The sequence below is a fragment of the Megascapheus bottae genome, chromosome 17 (assembly GCF_031878675.1).
Source record: "Megascapheus bottae isolate mThoBot1 chromosome 17, mThoBot2.hap1, whole genome shotgun sequence".
Lineage (NCBI taxonomy): Eukaryota > Metazoa > Chordata > Mammalia > Rodentia > Geomyidae > Megascapheus > Megascapheus bottae.
The window spans coordinates 34,147,008-34,173,278 of NC_143525.1; the positions used below are offsets into that span (position 1 = coordinate 34,147,008).

Below are 26,271 nucleotides of genomic sequence, written 5' to 3' on the forward strand. Positions count from 1 at the left end.
TAAGGAACAAAAATTGGACCACAGCGCCCCCTAGCAGGCGAGAGGATTGGCACCACGAAAAGCCTTTGAAGGTCTTCAGAATTCAAAGGCTTGCACCCCTCCATGGTGTGCTGGTTGGAGGGCCATTGGAGGCGGATAGAGGCTTTGGAAGGTAATAGATCTGAGATGTTTCATCTGTCAGGCCTGCCAAGCAGCGAGCCTTGTGCCCAGTCACGCTCTGGGCAAGGAAGGGAGGCTCTGGCAGGCAGTGTCTTCGTGTCAGCTAGGAAGGCAGAGATGAAAGAGCGAATTAGGGGTAAGGAATGGAATTGGGGCCTGGTCTCCCACACAGAGTTCATCAGGGTCTGAGATCTGCTCTCTCTTGGCATTTCCTGGCCAGGCCATGGCTCAGGTATCTGACACCTGGGGCCCAGAGTCACATGCCAGGAAACCCAATATACTTGGGCCCCAGGCCCCAGCTTCCAGGTGCAATGAGCAAACAGGGCTTCTGGAGGAGGAAGCAGATCTTCAGAGCTAAGCAGAAAGGAGGCTACTTCCGGGGAGAGGGCAGCAGCACAGGAGAAGACTATGCCACCAACCCAGTGAGAGGCCGGGAGAAGGGAGAGGAGGGGGGAAGGTTAAGCAGGGCAGAGAGCACAGGGACAGGTGGAGGGGAGGATGCTGCGGAGAAGGGGTTTGATGGGCATACAAGGTGGGAGCAGGGTACACCCTACCTAATTGTCTAGCCTAGCTGGATGCTCTGGATTTCATTGTTAATCTGTACCTCTTGCCTTCTTCATATTATATTAGTGCCAACGAGACCTTCTGATGCCTACCTGCTCACCTGGCAGCCATCCAGGTAGGTGGGGGGGGTGGATAAATTAATACTCCATGAAGGAAAGTCAATTTAGTCAGAGGTAGACCTCATTGATTAACCTTCTAGGATCAATAGAGTATAAATAAACTGAGGAGATCCTGTACCCAAAGAGAGTGATGTAGGCCTGAGAAAGCCCCCAAAGGAGGGTCCCTGGGCCAAAGAGACTCCACAGGGGGACCCAAGATGAAAGAGCTGGTGGTGAGGAAAGACGTTCTCTTTGCTCTTCCTTCATGGGTATGGTCTTCTCTTCTCCAGATCCTATCCTGTTCCAGGATTATGCCAACCTGTGGCCATGTGCCTGTCAGCTGCCCACTTCCTACCCCTTCTGCTGGTAATAGACATGGGGGGCTCTGTGCCCAGCCCCCCGACACCTCCCCAAGGCTGTTATGTGGCCGAGGAAGCTGGTGAGCGGACCTTCCGCTGCAGCCAGGCAGGCCTGAGTTCTGTGCCCACTGGCATCCCCAATGACACCCGCAAGCTCTACCTGGATGCTAACCAGTTGGCATCAGTACCAGCTGGAGCTTTCCAGCACCTGCCTGTCCTAGAGGAGCTGGATTTGTCCCATAATGTCCTTGCCCACCTCTCAGGGGCTGCTTTCCAGGGCCTGGCAGGCACTCTACGCCACCTTGATCTGTCTGCCAACCAGCTGGCCTCGGTGCCCGTGGAAGCCTTTGTGGGGCTTCAGATCCAAGTGAACCTGTCTGCCAACCCATGGCTCTGTGACTGTGCTCTCCAGGAAGTACTTCGGCAGGTGAGGCTGGCACCGGGCACTGGGCCAGGCATCATGTGTGGCCCAGGAGCCCGACCAGACCTTGTGGGACAGGAGTTCCTGCTGCTGGCCAGGGAGGAGGAGCTGTGTGGGACAGGGCGAGGTGGGGCCCAGAGGAACACTGATGTGGCCCTGCTGGTCACCATGGGGGGCTGGCTGATCCTGGTAACGGCTTATCTGATCCACTATGTATGGCAGAACCAGGATGAGTCCCGACGACCACTCAAACAGGGCCCCGTGCTGCCTGTGCGCTCTGAGGACTCCTCCACCCTCAGCACCATGGTCTGAAGAGCAGAGAGCATCCCTCACCCCAGCCCTGTGCCCTGGCCTTTCCTTCAGACCCTCTGCTTCCTCTGCTGCCCCATTCCAGGCCCTCATTTCACTCCACCACTTGGTCTCCCCCCTAAAATATCTCCTCTCTTGCGTGGCACCATTTCTGATAGCTGGGTTTGAGGAACCTGTTCTGTACCTGGATTGTGCTAGTCTCCGAGAACAAAGTCCCCAAGCCCTCTGTCTTCTCCACCCCCCCACTGTCACCAGGTGGTGACAGAACAGAGAATGACCCTAGATGGTTTGCACGCGGGGGAAGCAAGAGCTTATGGGGACACAGTAGAGGAGCCTGGGCCTGCCTATAAGGGACCTCAGAGGCCTCACCATAGATGTGTGAATTGACAAAGAATGAAAACTAGCACGTTGGCTAGTTACTTGGTAGGTTGAAAACAAGAGGATCATGTTTGGAGGCCAACTCGGGCAAAAGAGTTTACAAGACTCCTCATCCGTCGCTTTGGCACATGCCTGTTCTCTCAGACCAGCCCGGTCCATAAGACTGTCTTCACAGAGGGAAGCTAGAATGCTGATCATGCCTGTGACCCCAGCAGCAAGAAGCAGCCCGAAAGTAGGCAGATAGACCCTACGTCAAAAATAACCAGCAAAAAACAGGGCTGGAGCCATGGCTCAAGTGGTAGAGCACCAACCTAGTGAGAATAAGGCTGTAAATTCAAGCCCCAATGTCAGCAAAAAAAATAAAAGGTGGAAAAAGAGCGCATAATGTTGATGACAATGATGACTTTGGGTACAAAAAAGGGAAGGATGAAAAGCTATGTACCTAAGCAAAGAAGAGAGCTAGACATCAGTGGCTTAGGAGGCTGAGAACAGGGGGGTCTTGGTTAGCGGCCAGCTGGGGCAGAAATGTCTGTGAGACTCCACAGAGTAAAGCTGGTTGTGATAGTGCACTCTTGTGTACTAGCTATGACTGGAAAAGCTAAAAGTAGGTGAACTGAGGCTCAGGAAAAGGAAATGAGACCCTATCCTAAAAATAACCAGTGAAAAACAGCTAGAGATACTCCTCTGCAGTATCATCTCAGTTTAACAAGCTTGAGGCCCCGATTTCACACACCAGTACTGGGGACGGATGTGGGAGATGGGGGGAGAAAGGAAGATATGAGACAAATTGAAACATCTGAACAGTGACAAGACCTCCCTTGGATCTGGAAGAAGAGAGCGCAGGGAAGGGTAAAGAGTGAGGGGAGCAGAGGGAGGTGGCTCACGCCTGTAATCCTAGCTACTCAGGAGGCTGAGATCTGAGGATCAAGGTTCAAAGCCAGCCTGGGCACTAAAGAACATGAGACTCTTATCTCCAATTTATCACTAGAAAACAGGAATTGGATCTGTGGCTCAAGGGGTAGGCCTTGAGCTGAAGAGCTCAGGGACAGCGGCCTGGCTCAGAGTTCAAGCCCCATGACCGACAAAAAAAAAAAAAAAAAAAGTGAGGGGAGGTGAGAAAACTGGGGTATATTGATTGAAAAGGGCCCATGTGCTCCCCCCACTCCCCATCTTTTTGTTTTGTTTTGTTTCTGGTAGCAGGACTTAAACTCAGTGTCAGCTTGCTTATGGCTGACACTTGACCACATGAGCCACACCTCCTCCCCACACTTCTTGCCTCTTTTGTCCACAGCCAATTCCCAATACCCCTTTATTGGGCATCCCCTGGCCCAAGGTCCTCTAGTGGCTTTCAGAGAGACTCCCTATCTTTCTGCATTCTTCTTTACACACTGTCTGTTTCCTGAGCCTTTTCCCATGAGAGAAAGGGAGAGTCTTCTCTGGAACTGGGCTAGGGGTCAGGGAATAGAGAACCTGGGTCCAGGGATTGACTCCTGACATCGCTAAGCAATTCAATAAAGTCTTGTGAACATCCCTCACCTCTTCTTGTTCCTCTTACTGTATATGTGTAACCTGGCTGGGAGGGGTGGGAGGAGGATGGAGCTACTTCCTCTCCGCCTCTCTGCTGGAGGTGCTCCCACTGGGCTGAAGTCCAGCTCCTCCTTGCCTGTTTCCCAGCCCTCAACACCAGAGTCTGACTATCTGGGATCCAGGGGCTGTGCATTGGTGAGGATGGCATTGGAAGGACAGAGGCTGACAGGATGCCTACAGGGAAGGAGGGGAGGCCAGCAGGGAGGAGGGAGCGAGGGGAATGCTGAGGCATCGTTTATCAGTTATTCTTCAGCCTCCCTGGCACTGGGATGAGGACAGGAAAGCTGTTAAGTCTCTTGGTAATCTGTCTTTTCTCTAAATGGCTTCTCCAGAAATGGAAAGGAGCAGACATACCACATCTTCCTGCCTCTATTCAAATTGATCTATCCCAGGGGCCTCCATGACATCTCTGGGAGAGGCACATGGGAGTCCCATAGGAACTGAAGATAACATCCATTGAACAGTGTTCCAGCTTGGGGCTGCATGGGGACAGAAAGGGGTCTATCACCTTCCCCCATACCTCAGTCCCAGCCTGGCTTCCCTAACTCCTTGCCAGCATCCCCTCCACTCTAGATCACTCAAGCACACGCAGCTTAGGAGCCTGAGCTCCCTGTAATTGGCCAGGAATCCCCAGCTTGGCTCATCCAGAAAAATCTGGGATCTGCTCCCCAGCATCTTTTCTAAGGCAACTTGGTCCTCTTTCAAGTCCAAGGATGCTCAGAGGTCCTCAAGTTCTTTTCAGATATGGGCGTGGAAAAGCTCAGGCTGCAGCCACACCTTGACCCAGGTCCTGGGATTTGGGCCCCATTCCTATCAAAGCCACTAACCATCCTCCCCTGCCACTCTCAGAACCTGCCCCCTCGCCTCAGTCTCTTCACCTCCCTATCATCATCCTGGTTCTGGAAAATAGGTTGTGTAATCCTGTGGGGAACAGAGCCGTGTCTCCATCTATGCTGTTTCTGGAGCCTCCTTTACTCTCTCTTGTCCTAAGTGGCAAGAACTCCATCTTTAAGGTCTGTAGAGAGCCAGGTTCCTAAGCCAGGATAAATGTTCCAGTTCTCCTTGGTCTTCCTCCAACTCTGACTTTTTCCTCTCTCTCGAGAGCAAGGAGACAAGAGTGGTGGACAAGATGAGAAGAGAGGAGAGGTAACGGGAAAAGCTTTGTTGGTTCTTTTCTCCTTCACCTTAGCCAGTAGGGGAACTCTGAGTCAAAACTTGGTGGGAAGAAAATGCCAGAAGCTGAAGCTGAAACTCAGCTCACCACAGAAGATTTGAACAGGCACCTGCCTAGGCCTGGAGCAGAAGGCACATTCTATGCTCAGAGAGCTGCAGCACAGCCTGAGGGGGAGTGAAATGAGCCGAGTGGAGAAAAACTCCCAGACCAAAAGAAGTATCAGTGTTCTTTCTGCCTGGGGAGTTCTGAAGCTGATTAGACTAAGTTGTTCCCCAGACACAAGACAGGAGCATTTTTTTATTATTATTATTGCTATCTACAAAAAAGAGCAAACAAGTCGAGCATGCTGGACCCAAGGCCTAGAGACAAGATTGCACAGGACATCAGAAAGAACAATACTAAACCTCCAAGAACCCCTGGCCCCCTGTGATACTCTTCAAATGGAACAAGATTAGGAAGGGGTAAAGAAAGACAAAGGTGGGCCCAGAGGTGCAGCTGAGACGGGAAGAGAGTCCTACACACAGAGCTTTACCCAGCCTCACCCCAGCCATCCCAGGACGCTGAAGAAACCAGAGCAGCCTTTGGCAGGAGCTTTGGAGGATGGAGAGAGGGACTCCCATAGTGGCCAAGGTTGTCTACAGGCTGAAGCAAGCCCTACTGGAGAGGCGGGGGCAAGGCTGGAGGCAGATCTCTGAACCGATTCCCAGCCCAGCCCACCCATGGATACCCGTCTTTTCTTTCCCACGCAACCCCACCCTCCCCCGCAACTTTGGTCATCTTGGGCCAGCTCCTTCATAATAGTACTTTTCTCTTTCTCAAGGACTTTTTCAACAATCATCTCACACAAAACCTGTAAGGAAAGCTAAATTCAACAACCTACCCAAGATTTCTAATGCTTAGGGAGGAGACTGATCATAGCCTGGGATTTGCAGATTCCTGCCAGTCAGTTTCTCCTGCGGGTCTCCCGGCCTTTCCCTAAGGCTCCCTTCTCTATCATGTCCTCCATCTTCCTCTCCTTGCTCCCTTGCCTGACTCTTTCTGTCTTTCTTTGTCATGGGACTTGAACTTTGGGCCTGGGCACTGTCCCTGAGCTCTTCAGCTCAAGGCTACCACCCTCCCCCTTGAGCCACAGCATCACTTCCAGTTTTCTGGTGGTTAATTGGAGATAAGAGTCTCATGGACTGTTTAGTGCCTGGGCTGGCTTTAAACTGCGATCCTCAGATCTCAGCCGCCCAAGTAGCTAGGATTACAGGTGTGAACCACCATGCCCTGCTTTCCCTGGTTATTTCAACATCACCATCAGTCTGTCTCTGGGAGCCCCCTGAGCCTTTGACCTCTAGCAACTAAACACTAGGAAAACAGGGTACCAGGCAGGACCCTGGTGTGGGGGAGGAAGGAGGGAGAAAGGGAGGAAGAGGAGGAGGAGAGGCAGATATCCTAGAGGCAGTTCCACACCTCAGAGCCAGCTCCAAAGACACACAGAAATAAGGGTGATGGGAGTTGGGGGGGGGCACGGAGAGAGAATATTTTCCTCTTTGGGCTTTGCCCCTTATATCTGACTTCTGGCTAGGAATGCCTAAGAAAGGAAGCTCCAGGAAACCCCAGACCTCCCATGCTGAGTTAAATACCCAAGTGGATGGACAGGAGCTCCAGTGGATGTAAAATGCAATTCCCACCTCCCCCTCCAACACACACACACACACACACACACACACACACACACACACACACACACACACACACACACACACACACACACACACTCTCTCCTTGGAACACAAGGGGTGTCCCGGCTCTGCAGGCTAGAGGAGAGGACCAAGTCCCGGAGGGGAAGGGCTGGCAGAGGCAAGCATGCTCTAGCCGGGACAGAGCACACACTGAGGGCAGGGCTGAAGGAGGCTTCAGGGAAGTCTGGCGGGTTTGGGCAACGCTAATAGGGCGGGAGGCGCGGCTTAAGACTTGTGGGGGAGAACTTAGGGTGCTAGGGGCGTGGCTGGGGGGGAAATGGGAGCGGTGGGCGTGGCTTGTTACGCTCGGGGCGGGGCTGAGGGGGGAGAACTAATGAGGTGGGGCTTAAGACGCTGGAGGGGGAACTGAGAGGGAAGGGAAGCACTCCGGGGCAGGAGGCAGGGTTTAAACCACAGGAGGGGCCGGGAGTTTGGCCTGGTGGTGCTTGCCTAGCATGCACCAAGACCTGAGTTCGATTTCTCAGTAGCACACACACAGAAAAAGCCGGGAGTGGTGTTGTGGCTCTTGGTAGAGTGCTGGCCTTGAGGAAAGCCCAAGGACTGTACTCAGGCCCTGAGTTCAAACCCCAGGACTGGGAAAAGAAAGAAAGAAAGAAAGAAAGAAAGAAAGAAAGAAAGAAAGAAAGAAAGAAAGAAAGAAAGAAAGAAAGAAAGAAAGAAAGAAAGAAAAGAAAGAAAGAAGAAAGAAAGAAAGAAAGAGAGACAGGAAGGAAGGAAGAAAGAAAGAAAGATGGGCTGGGAGTTTGGCCTAGTGGTAGAGTGCTTGCCTAGCATGCACGAAGACCCGGGTTCAATTCTATGGTACCGCATACTTAGAAAAAGCCAGAAGTGGTGCTGAGGCTCAAGTGGTAGAGTTCTAGCCTTGAGAAAAAATCCAAGGACAGTGCTCAGGCCCTGAGCCTAAGCCCAGGACTGGCAAAAAAAAACAAAGAAAGAAAGAAAGAAAGAAAAATTCTCTATTCAAAGAGAAAAATTTGTGAATGTATTGGTCAATAACCTGCAATCCACACTCCAAAACTTCTCTGCTCCATGTGAACTATAAAACACCTCCCCTCAGGAGCATTCTTCCTGCCACACCATCTTCTGCTCAAAGAAGATCTGGGAGTATGTCTTTATGAAGGGTCACTGCTTCAAAATGTATCAGCTGCCCCACAACCTACCAATAGGGCCCGTGGCCTATAAAATGTGCTTCTGAACCCTGACTCCCACCGTGCCAGCTTCCTCCTGTTCTTGTTGAGGCTGGTAACTTCCACCCTTCTAGACTCCTTTTCTCATTGCCTCCTTCCTAATGGAAAAAATCAACAAGGATTGTGAATAAGAAAACAATGTCTGTGCCTTCAGAACACTCTGTGGGTCAGGCAAACTTACAGGTTCCCAAAAAGGTACTTTCCTGAGTCCATCTCCTAGCAACCTCACACAAATCACAAACTTAATTGGTGTAAATAGACCCATCAAGGACATGTCTCCCGTCATTTAGAAATAGACCCATCAAGGACATGTCTCCCGTCATTTACCTAGAATGACCACCAGAGGGAGATAGAGAGCAAAGCCTGCCACCTGCCTCAGCGACTGCGTCCCCACAGCCTCCCATCTCAGTGTTAACTTTTAATGGAATAAAAGAGTTCTTATCAGATATGTGAAACCTTTCCATCCATGAAATTTAAATTCTGTTCCAGATTCTTCTTCAAGATATAAACCAGCACTCTGTGTAGTGGGCTATGGAACCAAAGGGGCATTGTGATCTTTCTCTAAGATTATGGGAGATGGGTGTATAAGAGGTCTCTTGGGGCCAAGAGTATGGCCTAATGGTAGAGTGCTTGCCTAGCAGGCATAAAGTCCTGGGTTCAATTCCTAGAAACCACATACATAGAAAAAGCCAGAAGTGATGCTGTGGCTCAAGTGGTTGAATGCTAGCAAAAGAAGGTCAGGGACAGTGCCCAGGCCCTGAGTTCAAGCCCCAGGACTGGCAAAAAGCCGGGGGGGGGGGGGTGGCTTTGAACCACCATTCTCAGATCTCAGCCTCCTGCGTAGCTAGGATTACAGGTATGAACCACTGCACCTGGCTAACGTGGACATTTTCATTGCGTTCAGGCTTGCCCCACTCCACATGCCCTTATCTCTCTCTCTCTCTCTCTCTCTCTCTCTCTCTCTCTCTCTCTCTCTCTCTCTCTCTCTCTCTCTCCCTCCCACCCTCTCTCTCCCCCCCCCACCCTCTCTCTCTCTCAGAGATATAAATGCTCTCTGGGCCCAGCATTCAGAATCCCATTAGGCAGTTAAGAAGAGGGGTGCAATGAGGTGGGGGCAAGGTGGGGGTGGGATAGGAGATTGAAGACAGGCTGGAGACATCAGAGGGAAGCAAGGAGGAAGAGAAGAAATGAAAACGAGTAAGACTTGTAGGTTCAAGAGACAGCCAGGTGTCTGGATTTTCTGGGTCCTCAAAGGGAGCAGACATGTACATGACTAAACCCCTGCTTTCTAGATCTTTAGAGATGAAATAGACCAGAAACCTTGGCCCTCAGCCAGTGGGAGGAGCCTAGACACTAGGAAGAAACTGAGGGGTAAGTGCAGATGTAATAGGTTGATGAGAGGGCGGGGAGAGGGCCCATCTTCCATTGAAGCTGATTAAGGGACGGCAAGCATTCAGTCCAGGACTATCTGCTGGATTGCAGATGACTGATCAATGCAGATGACAGAAATTCAGAGGTGGGGTGGGAGAAGAAGCAAAAATCCAGGAAAACAAAGAGAAAGGTAGAAGCACAAAACACACATGTACCCCTGTGACAGGGACAAAATGACCCACAACGCTTTCCCACTCACCCAAGCCCCTATCCCTGCCTCTTCTAAGGAAAAAAGAGGGAATTATATTAAGAGAAATGTCTTCTACTTTTGTCTTGTTAATTTGTCTTTGGGAGAGTAAGGGGGGGCACAGAAATGGAGTAACAAGCCAGGCACAGTTGTTCGCACCTGTAATCCTAGCTACTCAGGAGGCTGAGATCTGAGGATCAAGGTTCAAAGCCAGCCCGGACATGAAAGGACCTGAGACTCTTACCTCCAATTAACCTCTAGAAAATGGGAAGTGGGGCTTGGCTCAGGGGTAGGGTAGTAGCCTTGAGCTGAAGAGCTCGGGGACAGTGCCCAGGCCAAGTTCAAGCCCCATGACCCACCAAAAAAAAAAAAAAAAAAGGAAGGAAGGAAGGAAAAGAAATGGGAGTAACAACGGGTGAGCAAACACAGCAATGGTACTCACTAGACACTATGTGGGAAATGAACTATACAGTTTGTGGATGGGGATGGGAGGGACAAACTGGGAGTGAAAAAATGGTTCAAAAAGAAATGAACTCCTTCCCTGAGGGGAGTTTGGCCTAGTAGTAGAGTGCTTCCCTAACATGCACAAAGCCCTGGGTTCGATTCCTCGGTACCACACACATAGAAAAGCCAGAAAGTGGTGCTTTGGCTCAAGTGGTAGAGTTCTAGACTTGAGGAAAAATCTCAAGGATAGTGCTCAGGCCCTGAGTTTAAGCCCCAGGACGGGCAAAGAAAAAAAAAAAAAGAAATATATTCATTCCATAAATGATGTACCTGTAACCCCTCTGAACATCACCTTCACAATAACGTGTTTTTAAGGTTAATTAAAAATTAAAAGAACTAAGCATGATTCACGCCTACAATCCTAGCTACTCAGGAGGCTGAGATCTGACGATCATGATTCAAAGCCAGCCAGAGCACTAAAGAACTAAAGAATGTGAGACTCTTATCGCCAATTAACCTCTAGAAAATGGGAAGTGGAGCTGTGGCTCAAGGGGTAGGATGGTAGCCTTGAGCTGAAGAGCTCAGAGACAACACCTAGGCCCTTGACAGACCAAAAAAAAAAAAAAAAGTAAATGGATGGCATTTGAGACCATAAGCAATGGCTAAACCTATTAATTAGAAGAAAAATGTTTGGAAGCTATATAAAAAGAAAACACATTGGATGGAAAATGAGGCAAACCAAAAGACAAGGGATGTCTACCAGAGAGACAACAGCAAAGTGTTGTTTTTAGGCTATAGAAACAGGCTATGTGTTCTGTCATGTTGAATGAGGCTTTGAAGTTAGAAATGGAAGAATGAACCAGGTGCTGGTGGCTCATGTCTGTATTCCTAGCTACTCTGGAGGCTGAGATTTGAGGATGACAATTTGAAGCCAGCCAAGGCAGGAAAGTCCATGAGATACTTATCTCCAATAAATTACTCCAAAAAGCTGGAAGTGGAGCTGAGGCTCAAAGTAGTAGAGGTAGCCTTGAGCAAAAGAAGCATTCAGACGATGAGTTCAAGTCCCAGATCCAGCACCCAAAAAAAAGTGGAATAATGAGGATTTTAGGGAGTTAAGAATTAAGTATGAGATAGTCTAACCTCCCCATTGACCACCAAGCCCTCAAGAAAACCTCCAAGAAAGATCAAACCTACTGTCTTTTCAGGTTGCCATGTTTTTATATAAGTGATGCTAAGGAAGCCTTTTAGGTGAGGGTGTGAAGGCTCAAGTATGTTCAAGTTCTGTGTGTATACATAGATACATATATGGGCTTGTAAATCCCTTAATCTGTCATCTACAGCCCTGCCTGTGAGTAAAGGCCCCTTTTAAATTCCTTACAAGAAGAGGCTGAAGAGCAGGATCTGATTGACCTACCCGGAGACATCTGAATCTCCATAACAGGCACCTTTACTACTATCGCTGCTATGACTCACCTCTGTATATGAACACACATATATTTAGTGCTCCATAACAAGCAGAGGCATGGGACACTAAACAACAGAAAACTCATTTGAGCCCAGGGCTCATACCTGTAATCCTAGCGATTCAGGAAATTAAGACCTGAAAGACCCAGGTGCAAAGCCATCCCAGGCAGAAAAGTCTGTGAATCTTCATCTCTAACTAGCAAAATGCTGGACTAGAGGCATGGCTCAAGTAGTACAGTATCAGAATGCTGAGTGAGGGCCTGGAGTTTGACCTAGCGGTAGAGTACTTGCCTAGCATGCATAAAGACCTGGGGTTGGATTCCTCAGTATCACATACATAGAAAAAAACAAAAGTGGTGCTCAAGTGGTGAGAAATCTCAAGGACAGTGCCCAAGTCCTGAGTTCAAGCCTGGTCTGGCAAAAAAAAAAAAAAATGCGAGGCTTGGAGTTCAAGGCCCAGTACTGACACAAGAAAGAGAGAGGGGGGCTGGGAGTTGGGCCTAGTAGTAGAGTGCTTGCCTACCACGCACCAAGACCTGGGTTCAATTCCTTGGTACCACATACATAGAAAAAAAGCCAAAAGGGGCCGGGAGTTTGGCCTAGTGGTAGAATGCTTGCCTAGCATGCACCAAGACCCGGGTTCAATTCCTCAGTACCACATACATAGAAAAAAGGCAGAAGTGGTGCTGAGGCTCAAGTGGTAGAGCTCTAGCCTTGAGAAAGTCCAAGGACAGTGCTCAGGCCCTAAGCTCAAGCCCAGGTCTGGCAAAAAAAAAAAAAAAAAAAAAAAAAAAGAATAAGGTAGGGAGGGATCTTCAGGCCAACACACAGAATGATGGAGGAAAGTTCTTTTCTGCTAGAATCTCTGAACACACAAAGATTTCTTATCCCCTTATCATATCTGCATGACCTGTCATGAATCCCAGATGCTTCCTGAACGACTTAAACAATGGTTAGAGCTGTCAAAGGAGAAACAAGTGTTGGATAGCTACAGGAAGAGCATGGGGTGGGGAGAAAGGGAGGAACCTGAAAGATAAGAAATCGACGCGGAGGTGTCCCGTATTACTCATTCAGACCTATGTGCATACATATATACATGGGCACCTGTACTTCCCAACATTGTACTCCAAAGGTTTCCACGAGGAAACCTTCATGTCACTACCTCTCACTCAGCCCTGGCTGTCCCCACCTACACTAGCACCTGTCTGCCACCCCTTCATCCTCTAAGAGGCCAAGGCCCCGAGCCCTGAGGCAGGACACACCTGGAACAGGTTGATGCTGTTCTCCCGGAAGTAGAGCAGGAGGGGGTGGGGTCACTGGGGCAGGCGGGGTCCCTGGAAGCCTACATCCCTGCCTCCACAGAGGCAGAAGGGCAGTCTGTCCTGACAGGGGACTATCATTTTCTCAACCTACAGAGCAGAAGAGTCTTGGGCCTTCACTCTACAGCCAGCCACCCCACAGGACCCAGCGTCGATCCCGGTAAGAACTTGATGATAGCAGAGGGCAGGCGGCATTCTAGGGCTCTAGAGATGACTGGAACCTAGAAGGGCATAGGAGTCTCCTAGAATGCAGTGTTAGGTATCCTGAAGGTAGGCCTTCAGGAAGGAAGAAGGAGTGGCCTGTGAATGCCTCTCTGGTGAAGAGCCCTTCCGGGTACACCCAGCTGACCCCAAGAAGCCATTCCACCCATTCCTGGGTATACATTGGCACTGGAACAATGACCCCTCAAAATCAGTGCTTGTGCCCCCTAAATCCCTGTGTCTGTGAGGTACCACAGGACAGGCCGAGGCACTTTCAGGGAAGCTGGGATCTTCTTCCACCCATGGGTTAATTTGGGTGTGTCTCCTGGCCATCCATATAGAACACCTGGACTTGCACTTCAAAGACAGAGACATAAGATGGTGACTCTCAAGCTCTTAGAGGTTCTGCGCTCTCTAACGTCCTCTTAACCCCTGTGTATATCTCCCAGGGCCTCTTCCACTCATCTTTCTTTTCTTCCTGCCACACACACAATTCACCAAGCTCCCTCTCAGCACCAGGCCCCTCACCGATGCTGATGCAGCAGAGATGACTCAGGCCCATTTCCTGCCCTCAGGGAAGTCACAGTGGAGTGGGTGGGTGAGAGGGTCAGGTGCACAAATCATAACAAGGCAAAGTGGCAGGTGTTCCAGAAGGGGAACATAGGTACTCACTCACTGGATGCCAAAGAGAGGGAAGGAGTGTTCAAGGTTTGACCCAAATTAAGTGTTAAAGGAATAAGAGTGGGGCCAAGAGTTTGGCCTAGGGGTAGAGTGCTTGCCTAGCATTCATGAGGTCCTAGGTTCCATTCCTCCATACCACGTACATAGAAAAAGCCAGAAGTGGTGCTGTGTCTCAAGTGGCAGAGCACTAGCCTTGAGCAAAAAGTGTCCAAGGACAGTGCCCAGGCCCTAGGACTGGCAAAAAAAAAAGGACAAAGAGTGACTCTTGTTATTGGGAATGGGGTATTGTAAACAGAAAAAACAAAGGCAAGCCAGGCACAGTGGCTCAGGCCTGTAGTCCTAGCTACTCAGGAGGCTGAGATCTGAGGATTGTGGTTCAAAGCCAGCCCAGGCACTAAAGAACATGAGACTCATCTCCAATTAACCACTAGGAAATGGGAAGTAGGCTGTAGCTCAAGGGTTAGGATGGTAGCCTTGAGTTGAAGAGCTCAGGAACAGTTCCCAATGGAAAGAAAGAAAGAAAGAAAGAAAGAAAGAAAGAAAGAAAGAAAGAAAGAAAGAAAGAAAGAAAGAAGAAAGAGAGAGAGAGGGAGAGAAAGAGAAAGAAAGGAAGGAAGAAAGGGAGAGAGAGAAAGAAAGAAAGAAAGAAAGAAAGAAAGAAAGAAAGAAAGGAAGAAAGAAAGAAAGGAAGAAAGAAAGAAAGGGAGGAGAGAAAGAAAGGGAGGAGAGAAAGGGAGGGGGGGGAGGCAGGCAGGGCAGGCAGAGTGCATCAACATGCTCAATCTGTGTGATATCTGGAAGAATAGTCTACCCATAGCCATGAGTTAGGACGGGGTGTGAAGGAAAGATGAGATCCAGGCAAGTGTGCCTCTATCAAGAAAGGGGCGCTGGCCAGCTGCGCAGGCTCTGGAGCTTCCTAGTCTTAAAATGAGGACTCCTGCTCACGCCTGTCACCCTAGCCACTCAGGAGGCTGCGATTTGAGGATCACGGCGCACAGCCAGCTGGAAGTGGAGTTGTGGCTCAAGTGGTAGAACACTAGCCTTGAGGAGGGAAAAAAGAGACATCTCAGGAACTGAACCCTGGCCTTGTTCAAGTTCTAGTACTGGCACACGCATGTGAGGACTCCTTGGCTTCTTTAGGGCTCTAACATTTTAAGAATCCAGATAACCCCTCACTGCAGAGATCTCCCCAGGTGTCATGGTGTCCTCAACAGTCTCCATCTCCCCACAGACAGAGACAATGACCATATTTGAAAATGTCACCCGGGCCCTGGCCAAACAGCTAAACCCTCGAGGGGACCTGACGCCTCTGGACAGCCTCATCGACTTCAAGCGCTTCCATCCTTTCTGCCTGGTGCTGAGGAAGAGGAAGAGCACGCTCTTTTGGGGTGCCCGCTACGTCCGCACTGACTACACCCTCCTGGATGTCCTGGAGCCCGGCTCCTCACCCTCAGGTCAGCCCAGGCAAGGGGCTGGGTTCTGAGGGAATCCAACTGAGTGGGCCCCCACAAGGAGAGTCCAGATGCCCCTCTAAGCCCGGGTGACTACATGTCATTAGGGTTAGAGGTGTGGCTCTTGTGAACAGAGCACTTGCCTAGTAAGCCTGAAGCTCTGAGTTTAACACACACACACACACACACACACACACACACACACTCTCTTACTAGTAGTGGGAAGACTAGGGGTATCTCTCCAGACAGCTCTTCTGTCCTTCCTCTCCCACAGATCCAACAGACTCTGGGAATTTTAGCTTTAAAAATATGCTGGATGCCCGGGTAGAGGGAGAGGTGGATGTGCCCAAAACAGTGAAGGTGAAGGGAACTGCAGGGCTGTCCCGGAACAGCACACTGGAGGTCCAGACCCTCAGCGTGGCACCCAAGGCCCTGGAGAACTTGCACAAGGAGAGGTAAGAGTGGACGGGCTGGGATTGGGTGGTGCAGGGAACAGTTGCTTTGAACTTTGCATGGAAAAAGCAAAACCCTTGGCAATGTTGTCCCCATGGTGGAGAGCTTTGCAGCAAAAGCCTTGGCAGAATGGTCACGCCAGGAGAACCCTTCAAGATGACCCTTTTGGCCTATGGCACCTCCAAGCTATTTCCTAGCTACTCCTTCTGGTTATGACCCCATCCCTGCATACTCATTCAACCCAAAGGCTATGAAATAAGGCTAGAAGGTGGAGGAGTGGGGTGGTTATAACTGCTTCCTATGGAAGCACTGGACACAGCGTGCTGCTTCCACAAACAAAGCCTTCCCCAGACACACCCTGGAAGATGCTGGCACATGGGGTGTGGCTGAGGTGACACTACGTATGTTTGTCTTAATAAGGAACCTGCCTTTTAAGTAATTCAGTAGGGGTTAAAGTAAGCAGATGAGATTGGGGTGCTTGGGAGGTCACCCAGTAAATATCTAGTGAGTTGTAAAGTATCCTACTATTTACTGAGATGCACCTAGAACAGCTTTTCCTAAAAACTCAGTAGTCACGGAGAGTGGAAAGTAGTTTCCACTACAATCGAAACCAAGAAGTGGTAAAGCCGGGTGCTGCTGGCTCACACCTACAATCCTAGCTCCTCAGGAGGCTGGGATCTGAAGACCTGGTTTAAAGCCAGCCCAGGCAGGAAAGCCCATGAGACTTTTTAGACTTTTTATCTCCAATTAACCACTAAAACAAACAAACAAACAAACAAAAAAAACCCCAAAACCTCGAAGTGTGGCCCTGTGGCTCAAAGTGATAGAGCAAAAATGCTCAGGAACACAGCTCAAGCTCCAAGTTCAAGCTCTGCCACCACCACCACCAACAAAAGAAGTGGTAAGCACCATGCAAGGGTTCAGCTGAGTCCCATGGCAGATGGGAAGGGCTTCTGGCACGGGAAATAAGGAAAGAACAGACGGAGGTGGCACCCCATCACTTCTAGGCCTTGTGTGGTGGGCAGAAGCTGGGCATAAAGAAGGCATTCTGAAAGCACACATTCTAAAACCCAGTGGGGGACTGAATAGTCAGTACGGCAGGCACGGAAAAAGTACGAGTGGAATAACTGGGAATTCGAAGGTGGACCCAGTGCATGCAGGAACCAGGTGCCAGGCCAGAGGTCAACCTGTAAACACCAAGGAGACTGGCAGTGCTCTGTCTCATGACCAATGACCAGTCTGGCCAGAAGTTCCATAGAGGAAGAAGAACAATAGTTTAAAGCAGGAAGACCAGGCAGGACATTGTCCCTATCCAACAAAGGTGTGTGAGGAGGAGGGTGTGGGCTAGGGGGAAGACAGCTGGAATGAAAGGGGGAATGGATGCAAAGCCTGTTGCAAATAGAATGGATTGGAATTGGTAGGATAAGGATGTAGGTTTTGGCAACAATGACTCTAAGCTTTGACCCAGGTTGCAACATGACAAGGTATTCAAGGTGAAATAACAAATGACAGGTGGCTCCATGAAGTGAGTTTCTTTTGGGGTTTTGAGTTTGTGACACTGCTGAGAAAACTCAACAAGGTAGTTCGAAATAGAGGCTGGAGCCAGGCGCCAGTGACTCACTCATGTAATCCTAGCTACTCAGAAGACTGAGGTCTAAGGACCACGTTCAAAGCCAGCCCAAGCACAAAAGTCGGTGAGATTTTTACCTCCAATTAACCACCAGAAAACCAGAAGTAGCACTGTGGCTCAAGTGGTAGAGCAATAACCTTGAGCTGACAAGCTCAGGGACAGCAACAGGCCCAGAGTTCAAGCTCCACAACCAGCAAAAAAAGGAAGGAAGGAAGGAAGGAGAAGGAAGGAAAGAAGGAAGGAAGAAGGAAGGAAGGAAGGAAGGAAGGAAGGAAGGAAGGAAGGAAGGAAAAGGAAAGAAAATAGAGGTTGGGAACTCAAGAAAGAAACTCAGGGTAAAGTTACATATGGAGTAGCCAACAAAATGAAGATTTAAACTGTAGGAACTTGGGGAAGACTTGGATGGAGCTTAGAGAGCAGAAACATGAGAACAGAATCTCAGAGAACATAAAAGTTAGGGAACCAAATAAAAATTGGAAAATAGGATGCAGACAGAATGGGTAAGATTTAGGAGACAGAAAGACGAGAGTAGAACTGGAGCAGTCTAATGTGACCAGAAGCAAGAGAAGACTGCATTGGATGGGTGGCTGGGTGTGGTACAGAAAGGGAAAAGACCATATTCTCCCTGATGGGTGAGAGTTGGTTGTGATTTCAGCTACATGGTGGAAACAAACACCAAGTTATAAAGACTTCAGAGTGGGAAGTGAGGAGGAAGATGTCGGGCACATCTTTGGAGATCCTTGGCAGAAAGGTGAAAGAAGGAAATAGGGTGACAATTAGGAGTAGCAGGATCAAAGGAAGTAAAACTTTTAGGGGCAGAGACATGTTTGTATATGGAGCAAATGGAGGGAACAAGAGAGAGGAGGATAGAGATGGGAAGAAGCATCCCAGAAGACATGAACAGGGAAGCAAGATAGGAGGCTCTGTCGCTGAACTAAGGAAGGAAGGAAGGAACCATGAGGCCCTGGCTGTGACTGGCTATTACCCAATTTGTCTCAGCACACCTAGAGGTAGGTGTCACTGCCCTCATTCTATAGATGAGGCAAGTCAGACTCAGAGAAGCTGCTCTGCCAGGAGACGGGTGATCTGAACCCCTGCCCTAGTCTGACTTGAGTTCTCCTTCCCTGACACCCTGATGTCTAACTGCCAGGAAACTGAGGCCTGGCCCCAGGGGAGAGGAGCTCTTACAGTTCTCTTATTCTTCTCCTGTCTCAGGAAGCTGGCAGCAGATAATCCATTCTTGAAGGAAATGCGAGATCGAGGAGAGAATCTGTACGTGGTCATGGAAGTGGTAGAGACAGTGGAAGAGGTCACTCTGGAGAGAGCCGGCAAGGCAGAGGGCTGCTTTTCCCTCCCATTCTTTGCCCCATTGGGGCTACAGGTTTGGTTCAAATACACACACACACACACACACACACACACACACACACACACACACACCCTTCCCAGAGGCCTCATTTTCTTTATGCCATCAGTGCCCACTCAGGACAAGAAGACCCCATTCTATCTCATTGCTACTGAAGGTCCCAACTCCATTGGCCAAATATACATTGAGCCCTTTTCTAGTCAGTAGCATAGCCCTGGGATAGATGTCACAAAGAATATGGAGGAAGGGGAAACACACCCATCATTTTGCCCTCTGGTACTGAAGATCAGAGCTCACAGAAGTTCTCAGGCCCATGTACAAAGCCCATAGCTTGAAACACAGAGGCTTGGAAGTTTTTGTGGAAACAGGAAGGCTTTAGTATCTGTTTCTAGTAAGTCTATTCACCCAGAGTGATCTGGGATTTTGGAGCCAAGAGGAGGAATTAGTCATGGAAGCTTTCCTGAATGGAGTAGCATATGGGACTGATGGTGACCAGGAAGAAGGAACCAGGGCCTGTGTGGAAGGAGGAGGAGGATGGATGGAAATTTAGAGGTTGGAGAAGATATTGTACAGTCAGGTAATGGAGCAGGTCTGTCCAGTTCCCTACAGGTGTCCAAAACAGGAAGAGATACAGCTTGTCAGATGATCACTACAGATGAGGGAGCCAATCCCATGAAACCCAGACTGGGGAGAAAGCTGACAGAGGCCACCACTGATGGATTTCCCATTTGCTCTTTTCCCATACACTCTCAAGCCTGGCCCCTCTCCCACCTGTCTTCCCTTCCCCATCCCCAATGTCTCATATATAGGATATCTGCAGACTTACAAATTCCTGTTGTGTAATCTTAGGGCTCTGTAAACCACAAAGAGGCTGTAACCATCCCCAAAGGCTGTGTCTTGGCCTTTCGAGTGAGGCAGCTGATGGTGAATGGCAAAGAGGAATGGGGTAAGCAGAAACAAGCTTGTTCTCTCCACCAGACAAGAATTGAGCCCCCCTACCCGGTACTGAGGTGTTAGAGCGCCATGTTGTGGCAGTGTCAGGGGACAGAGGTGAGAATGTATTGTATGAGCCAATGCTAGAGACAGAACTCTGAGGGCTGATTCTAGAGAGAAGGTAGAGGGGCTCTTGGGTTCTGAGTATCTACCTCTGAGTGCTGAACATTGGGGAAGCCATAGGCTGGAGTACAAACATCAGTTAAGCAAAGCCTCTATTCTCAAGAAACCAAAGAGGAAAACAGACCCTGATGCCGGCACAAGAGAACAAGTTAAAGACGATGCTATCAAAGAAGAGAAGCTGCTGGATGTCAGTGGCCCACACCTGTAGTAATCCTAGCTACTCAGGAGGCTGGGATTTGAAGGTGGAGTTTGAAGCCAGCAGGAAGGTCCATGAGATTCTTAGTTCCAATTAACCTAGAAGTAGAGCTGTGGCTCAAAGTAGTACAGTGCTAGCCTTGAGTGAAAAAGCGCAGGAACAAGCCAGGTGAGATGGCTCACGTCTGTAACCCTAGCTACTCAGGAGGCTGAGATCTGAGGATCACAGTTCAAAGCCAGCCCGGAGACTCTTATCTCCAATTAACCACTACAAAACTGGAAGTAGTGCTATGGCTCAAGGGGTAGGGCGGTAGACTTGAGCTAAGAGCTCAGGGACAGCACCCAGGCCCAACGACCAACAACAACAAAAAGCTCAGGGACAGAGCGTAGGCCCTGAGTTAAAGGCCCATGACTGATAGAGAGAGGGAGAAAGAGAGGAAGAGAAAGAGAGAGAAGACAGAGATACAAAGAAATAGAAACACAGAGACATAGAAACAGAGAGAGGGAAAGGGAAAGAGAGAGAGAGAGAATTTACAATTTACAGCAGTGAGGGGGGAGGGTATGGGTGAAGAGTTAAGACATTTGCGGGGCAAGATCAAAGCCTTTGGGTTTGAGACTGGAGAAGGAAGGGCAGCTCAGCTGACAATAGCTTCCTGGTCTCCTTTGCTTGTATCTTACAGATATTCCACATATCTACAATGACAGTATGCAGACTTTCCCTCCTGGAGGTTAGTAAACAGCTCATTGGTCCCCCACACCTTCTAATCTACCCCAACATTATCTGGTAAAAGTCCCTCCATTCTAGTAGAAGATAGTATAATTCTTCTAGGATTCCTTGCTTTTGTTTCCTAGGTGCTCAGGAATAGCCACTTTAGGAAAGATGGATAGAGATATATAAATATTGCCCAGCAAGGAAACCAAAACACAGAGACCAGGTAGAGATTTATAGATACTGCCCAAGAGGGACAGAGAAACCCAAAGACAGGAGACAGAGGCCAGGCGCTGGTGGTTCACGCTTGTAATCCTAGCTACTCCAGGAGGCTGAGATCTGAGGATCAAAGCCAACCCAGGCATAAAAGTCTCCAGTTAGCCACCAGAAAATTGAAGGGGCACTGTGGCTCATGGGGTAGGGCAGTAGCCTTGAGTTGAAGAGCTCAGGGACAGCGCTCAGGCCCAGAGTTCAAGCCACATGACAAAAAACAAACAGGAGACAGACATGCAGGCAAAAGAATACCGGGAGGCCATATGTGCTCCCAAGTTATGGGGTAGATGTGCTAACAGGATCTCCTGTGATTTTGTAATGATCACTGGCAAATATGCCTTGACAATAGCTTTAGACAAAAAGGCAGAAATAAGATTTATACTGAGAAATGTGCATTGTTTCTGTTTTCAGAAAAGCTGGGAGAAGAGAAGTTCACACGTAAGTGTTCCTTGCATTCCACTGCAATTTTCCTTTTTTTTTTTTTTTTTTTGCCAGTCTTGTGCTTGAGCTCAGGGCCTGAGCACTGTCCTTGGACTTTCTCAAGGCTAGAGCTCTACCACTTGAGCCTCAGCACCACTTCCGGCTTTTTTCTATGTATGTAGTACCGAGGAATCGAACCCGGGTCTTCATGCATGCTAGGCAAGCACTTTAACCACTAGGCCAAACTCCCGGCCCAATTTTCCTTTTTTTTTGACTCAAGTTAAAAACTCCAGTCTTGGGGGCCAAGAGTTTGGCCTAGTGGTAGAGTGCTTGCTTAGCATGCAGGAAGACCTGGGTTCCATTCCTTGGTACCTCATACAAAGAAAAAGCCAGAAGTGGTGCTGTGGCTCCTGTGGTAGAGTTCTAGCCTTGAGAAAGCCCGAAGACAGTGCTCAGACCCTGAGTTCAAGCCCCGGGACAGGCAAAAAACAAACAAAACAAAACAAAACAAAACAAAAACCCTCCAGTCTTCTTCCCTACTGACAGGAAAGATGGCAAAGCAGATCAAACAGCTGTCTCAGAAGCATGGCAGACAATCCAGTAGCTTAGGAAAAAGATATGGAATGAGAAATCTTTGGAGAAGATGCCCCAGCATTTAAACAGTTCAAATCTTAAGTCCCCAAAGCCTTGTTTGCAATGACTGCACATGTCTGCCACTCTGCCACCCAGCACCTGGGGTGGGAGCAGCTGAGTCACAAGGTTGCCAATTCAATCTGGAGCCCCATTAGCTCTTCCTCTGACCCATTCCTTCATCCCAGGGGTAGAGCAAGGGTTTCTTGAACATAGTGTCCCCCAGGAGACAGATGGAACATGTTGCTTCATCCTTTAGTGCCTCACCCCTGGGGATGGTTGCCTGAAAGATTATATTCTAATCCATTTTTGTATTTGGTTTCTTTCTTGCATTCTTTCTCAGTTATCCAAGCATCTGATGTTGGTAAGGAATTTTGTGTTTGTCCCAAGACTTTTGCACAAAGATGGTGAAAAATACCTTAGAGGGGAGGGAAGGGAAGACAGGGCTGAGTTCAAAGTCCTGGGATTGGATCTACATCCAGGGAGTCACTCTTTCCAGAATAGGCTGGATATTTTAGAATGCTAGGCTCCTAGAAGGCAGGGTCTGGTTCACCTCATCCTGAATACAGACCCACTGCTCTCCGGAGTAGCCCCATCCTGCCTTCACTCAATCACCAAGGTCATTAGATACAGAATGGGAAGTCAGTTGTGCATTAATGAAGGATGGGGCCTTTTGGGTTAGATGAGAAAACAGGGCTGGGCCTACCTTCTTGCCCCACCCTCACATCAGGGCTGCAAGACAACTTCTTAATCATGTTTCCTGGGAAATAAACAAGGCCAGGCCCACGTGGGGAACAGAGCATGGGTCCCAGAAGAGAGTGACTGAGCAAAGAAGCCTCATTCCTGTAGGGAGAACACGCTGAGTGTGGAGGCTCTGGGAGGGGACTGGTTGCTTCACTTATTATCTCCATAGGGGAAGCACATGAGGACTTCAAGACACTGAAAGAAGAAGTTTGGAGAGAGACCCAAGAAGTGGACAAGCTGAGTCAAGTGGGGAAAAGCTCCCTGCTCAGCTCCCTCACTAAACTCCTTGGGAAGAAAAAAGAGCTTCAAGACCTTGAGCTTACGGTAAGGCCACAGTGGGAAAATCAGGAGATGAAGATTGCGGGGCGAGGGGGTATTGCAGCTGGTGGATGGATCTGAAGTATACAAGGTGGGCCAGAGACCAGGAGAACTGATGAACACAATCACAAAGGCAGGCCAAGTTCCCCCAGGGTGCCAAGGCCACCATTGGCCCTTAAGGGACAGAGGGTGGACAGGAGACCACAAAAACCTTCTGCTGGCTGGACCCCAGTGGCTCACACCTGAGATCTGAGGATCGAGATTCAAAGCCCATTCGGGGCACTAAAATCAGTGAGGCCCTTATCTCCAATTAACCACCAGAAAACCAGAAGTGGCACTATGACTCAAGAGGTAGAGCAGTAGCCTTGTGCTGAAGAACTCAATAACAGCACCTAGGCCCAGAGTTCAAGTCCCCCGCCCCCCCCAAAAGAAGACTTCTGCTGCTGCAAGGTACCCAGAATCTTTCCATAGTTCCACAATTCAGAGTCCAGGGAGAAATGAGAGAAATAGAGAAATCAAATAGTTGAGGAACTATCATGTCAGGTGCTATGTCAGGCCCTCTGCTATGCTATCTTCATTTCGCACCTTTCCACACAGCTTGAAGGGGCTCTGGACAAGGGACACGAGGTGACCCTGGAGGCACTCCCAAAAGATGTCCTACTGTCCAAGGAGGCTATGGGCGCCATCCTCTATTTCCTCGGTGCCCTAACAGGTATGTGGGGAATAAGATCTTCACTTTTTCAGTGGTAGAAATTAATCACTTTAGTGAATTTCCAACTGAATGAATGAGTGATTGACAGGGAAATTATACTTGACATTTTCCTTAAATAATGAGTTCCTTGGGGAAGATGGGGAAGAACGCTTGGAGGGGTGACATTGATCAAGATGCATTGTGTTTTAATCTGACTTCAAATTGAAACTCTTTTATACAACCACTTAAAATTTAAAATTAAGTAAAATAGAAAAATATCTTCTATTCCTAAGGATTTCGTTGGTCATCTTGGATGTCCTGAGATAGCATGCTAACAGAGGTTGGGGAAGAACTCAAGTCTTTTCAGCCATATATTGAAAGCTAAGGCCATTAATTTTATGAATACCCACTTGTTAGCTTGAATCTCAGAGGGGATTATCTTCTGATCTAGTCCCTGTACTTTCTTTGCCTCTGCATATTCCACTTAGAAAAATTCTGGTATTTCAAGTAAAAGCTGTTTGTTCCCTTAAGAAGACTGCCTCCAAATACCAAGACCAAAGACTTAAAAAAAAAAAATAGACCCCTTGGCTCTGTCTCTCTTAAGACTCTGCTTCTTCCCCAGACTGTATGTTCTCTGAGTGAAGGAATTATCATTTTTATTAACACCCAGAAAAAATAACTGGCATAGAACAGGCATTTAACCACAAATGAATGACTAAGTGGATCCATCAATCAGTTCTGGCTAGAATATCAGAAATGAACTTTCTGCACCAGCAACAAATATATCTTTCTCTATTTTTTTTCCCCCTAGAGCTAAGTGAAGCCCAACAGAAGCTTCTAATAAAATCCACAGAGAAAAAGATCCTACCAGTGCAACTGAAGCTGGTAAGAAGAAAGAAAAAAGAAAGAGAGAGCGAGAAACAAAGAAAGAAAGTAAGAAAGAAAGAAAGAAAGAAAGAAAGAAAGAAAGAAAGGAAGAAAGAAAGAAGACAAAAACAGGACAAGTTTGGGAGGAAGTAGCTGGAACCAATGGGAAGACACAGACTTAGCCAGATGGCAGAAGCATCCTCAGAGGCTCCTGCTTTATCACAGGAGTTCATGCCCTATTCACTGTTCTCTACTTTTTTCTTTTTATTATCTCATTACAAAAGGCAGACAGAGACATTAGGTTTATTCCCACATTACTAGATGCCCAGGAGGCTGAGATTTGAGAATCAAGGTTTGAAGCCAGCTTGGGCAAGCAAATCTGACAGATTTTTGTCTTCAATTAATCAGAAAAAAAAAAGCCAGAAGTGGACAGGTGGCTCAAGCTGTAGTACAACTTGAGTAGTACAATTAGTACCAACCCTGAGCCCCCCCCCAAAAAAATGGGCTAAAGAAATTTCCCTGAGTTAAAACCCCAGTACCACTCACTCCCTACCCCCAATTTAAAAAAAAAAGGGTAGAAGGCTAAATTTCTACCCATGATCTGAGTCTACCTGCCTTTTCTTGGTTGGGGGGGTGGGGGCGGTGGTGGCGAGGAACAGAAAATCCTAACCAAGTAATGTGAGCAAATATTTAATGTTTCTGAATGTTTATTCTTCTTTAAAAGGGAACTCCAAATAAATGCAGTGCCCACTATAAGACCCAAATGGAGTTGTAAGAAAAAGTTATAAGGGAAATGTAGCCCTTCATTCAGATTTGTATGCTTAGGAGAGAAGGAGAGAGCTTCCCAGATCTTTTTCTAATTTTAGGCTGTTTTTGGTTCCTTGCAGGTGGAGAGTACAATGGAACAGAATTTCTTACAGGATAAAGAGGGAGTTTTCCCTCTGAGACCTGACCTGTTGTCCTCCCTTGGGGAAGAGGACCTGACCCTCACGGAAGCTCTAGTGGGGCTGAGTGGCCTGGAAGTACAGAGATCAGGTCCCCAGTACATGTGGGACCCAGATACCCTCCCTCGCCTCTGTGCCCTTTATGCTGGCCTCTCTCTCTTTCAGCTGCTGACTAAGGCCTCCTAAAATTTCTTTTCTGCCTACTTCCTCCCTCCCTGGGCCTTCTTAGTCTCCATGTGCCATCCTCCAGACACCTCACTTCAGAGCCACCAGGCTAGGGTTTGAAATCCCTGCCTGTCACCCCTGAAAAACCAAACGCACCTTCCCCCACAACCTGTCTCCTGTCACTTGTCTTCTATCACCACAGCCCCACCAGCCCATCTGCTGATGCCTAACTCCTTCCAAAATGTTGAGCCATTTCAACAAAAAATGTAATTCCTATCCTAATTCTTTGCACTTCCAAAAAATAAACTTTACTGGAATTAATAGGAACTAGTAGACTGGCATCTCAGAATTGAATATACCAAAACGTTTGTTTCTTCCAAGAATTGATCATAAGGATTCAGCTGTCAGTAGCTCACACCTATAATCCTAAGCAACAGAGGAGGCTGAGATTGGAGGATCACAGTTTAGTGCCAGCCTGGGCAGATAAAAAATTCCTGAAGGCTCTTATCATTGACTATCAAAAAATCATACATGGGAGCATGAATAAAATGATGAAGAGTTCCAGCTGGTACTGAAAAAAACAGCAGA

General features: G+C 48.4%; 2 protein-coding genes across 4 annotated transcripts; both read left to right on the plus strand.

Annotated features, from left to right (window-relative positions):
* Window positions 1–1,118: 1,118 nt before the first annotated feature.
* On the plus strand, window positions 1,119–2,140 carry Lrrc3c (leucine rich repeat containing 3C). The gene has a single exon (XM_090351686.1). It carries the CDS (start codon window positions 1,149–1,151, stop codon window positions 1,911–1,913), a length of 765 nt encoding a protein of 254 aa, XP_090207812.1. The 5' UTR covers window positions 1,119–1,148; the 3' UTR covers window positions 1,914–2,140.
* Window positions 2,141–14,951: 12,811 nt separating this feature from the next.
* Window positions 14,952–25,951, plus strand: Gsdma (gasdermin A). Of its 3 annotated transcripts, none has more exons than XM_090351689.1 (11): window positions 14,952–15,165; window positions 15,437–15,617; window positions 18,461–18,626; window positions 19,461–19,557; window positions 20,603–20,650; window positions 21,316–21,342; window positions 22,298–22,330; window positions 22,868–23,022; window positions 23,614–23,728; window positions 24,519–24,592; window positions 25,462–25,951. In XM_090351689.1, the coding sequence occupies exons 1-11, from the start codon at window positions 14,952–14,954 to the stop codon at window positions 25,702–25,704; spliced, it is 1,353 nt and encodes a 450-aa protein (XP_090207815.1). In that variant the 3' UTR covers window positions 25,705–25,951. The 3 variants fall into 3 exon arrangements, with proteins under 3 accessions (XP_090207815.1, XP_090207814.1, XP_090207813.1); XM_090351688.1 differs by having other exon boundaries at window positions 22,298–22,318; XM_090351687.1 differs by lacking the exons at window positions 21,316–21,342; window positions 22,298–22,330 and having other exon boundaries at window positions 22,808–23,022.
* The last annotated feature ends 320 nt before the right edge of the window (window positions 25,952–26,271 follow it).

Coding starts and splice junctions, on each gene's coding strand:
- Gsdma (XM_090351689.1), top strand. CDS start 14,952: ATGACCATATTTGAAAATGTCACCCGGGCCCTGGCCAAACAGCTAAAC. Junction 21,343..22,297: donor GGGAGAAGAGAAGTTCACAC/GTAAGTGTTCCT, acceptor ATTCTTTCTCAG/TTATCCAAGCATCTGATGTT. Junction 22,331..22,867: donor TGATGTTGGTAAGGAATTTT/GTGTTTGTCCCA, acceptor TTATCTCCATAG/GGGAAGCACATGAGGACTTC.
- Lrrc3c (XM_090351686.1), top strand. CDS start 1,149: ATGTGCCTGTCAGCTGCCCACTTCCTACCCCTTCTGCTGGTAATAGAC.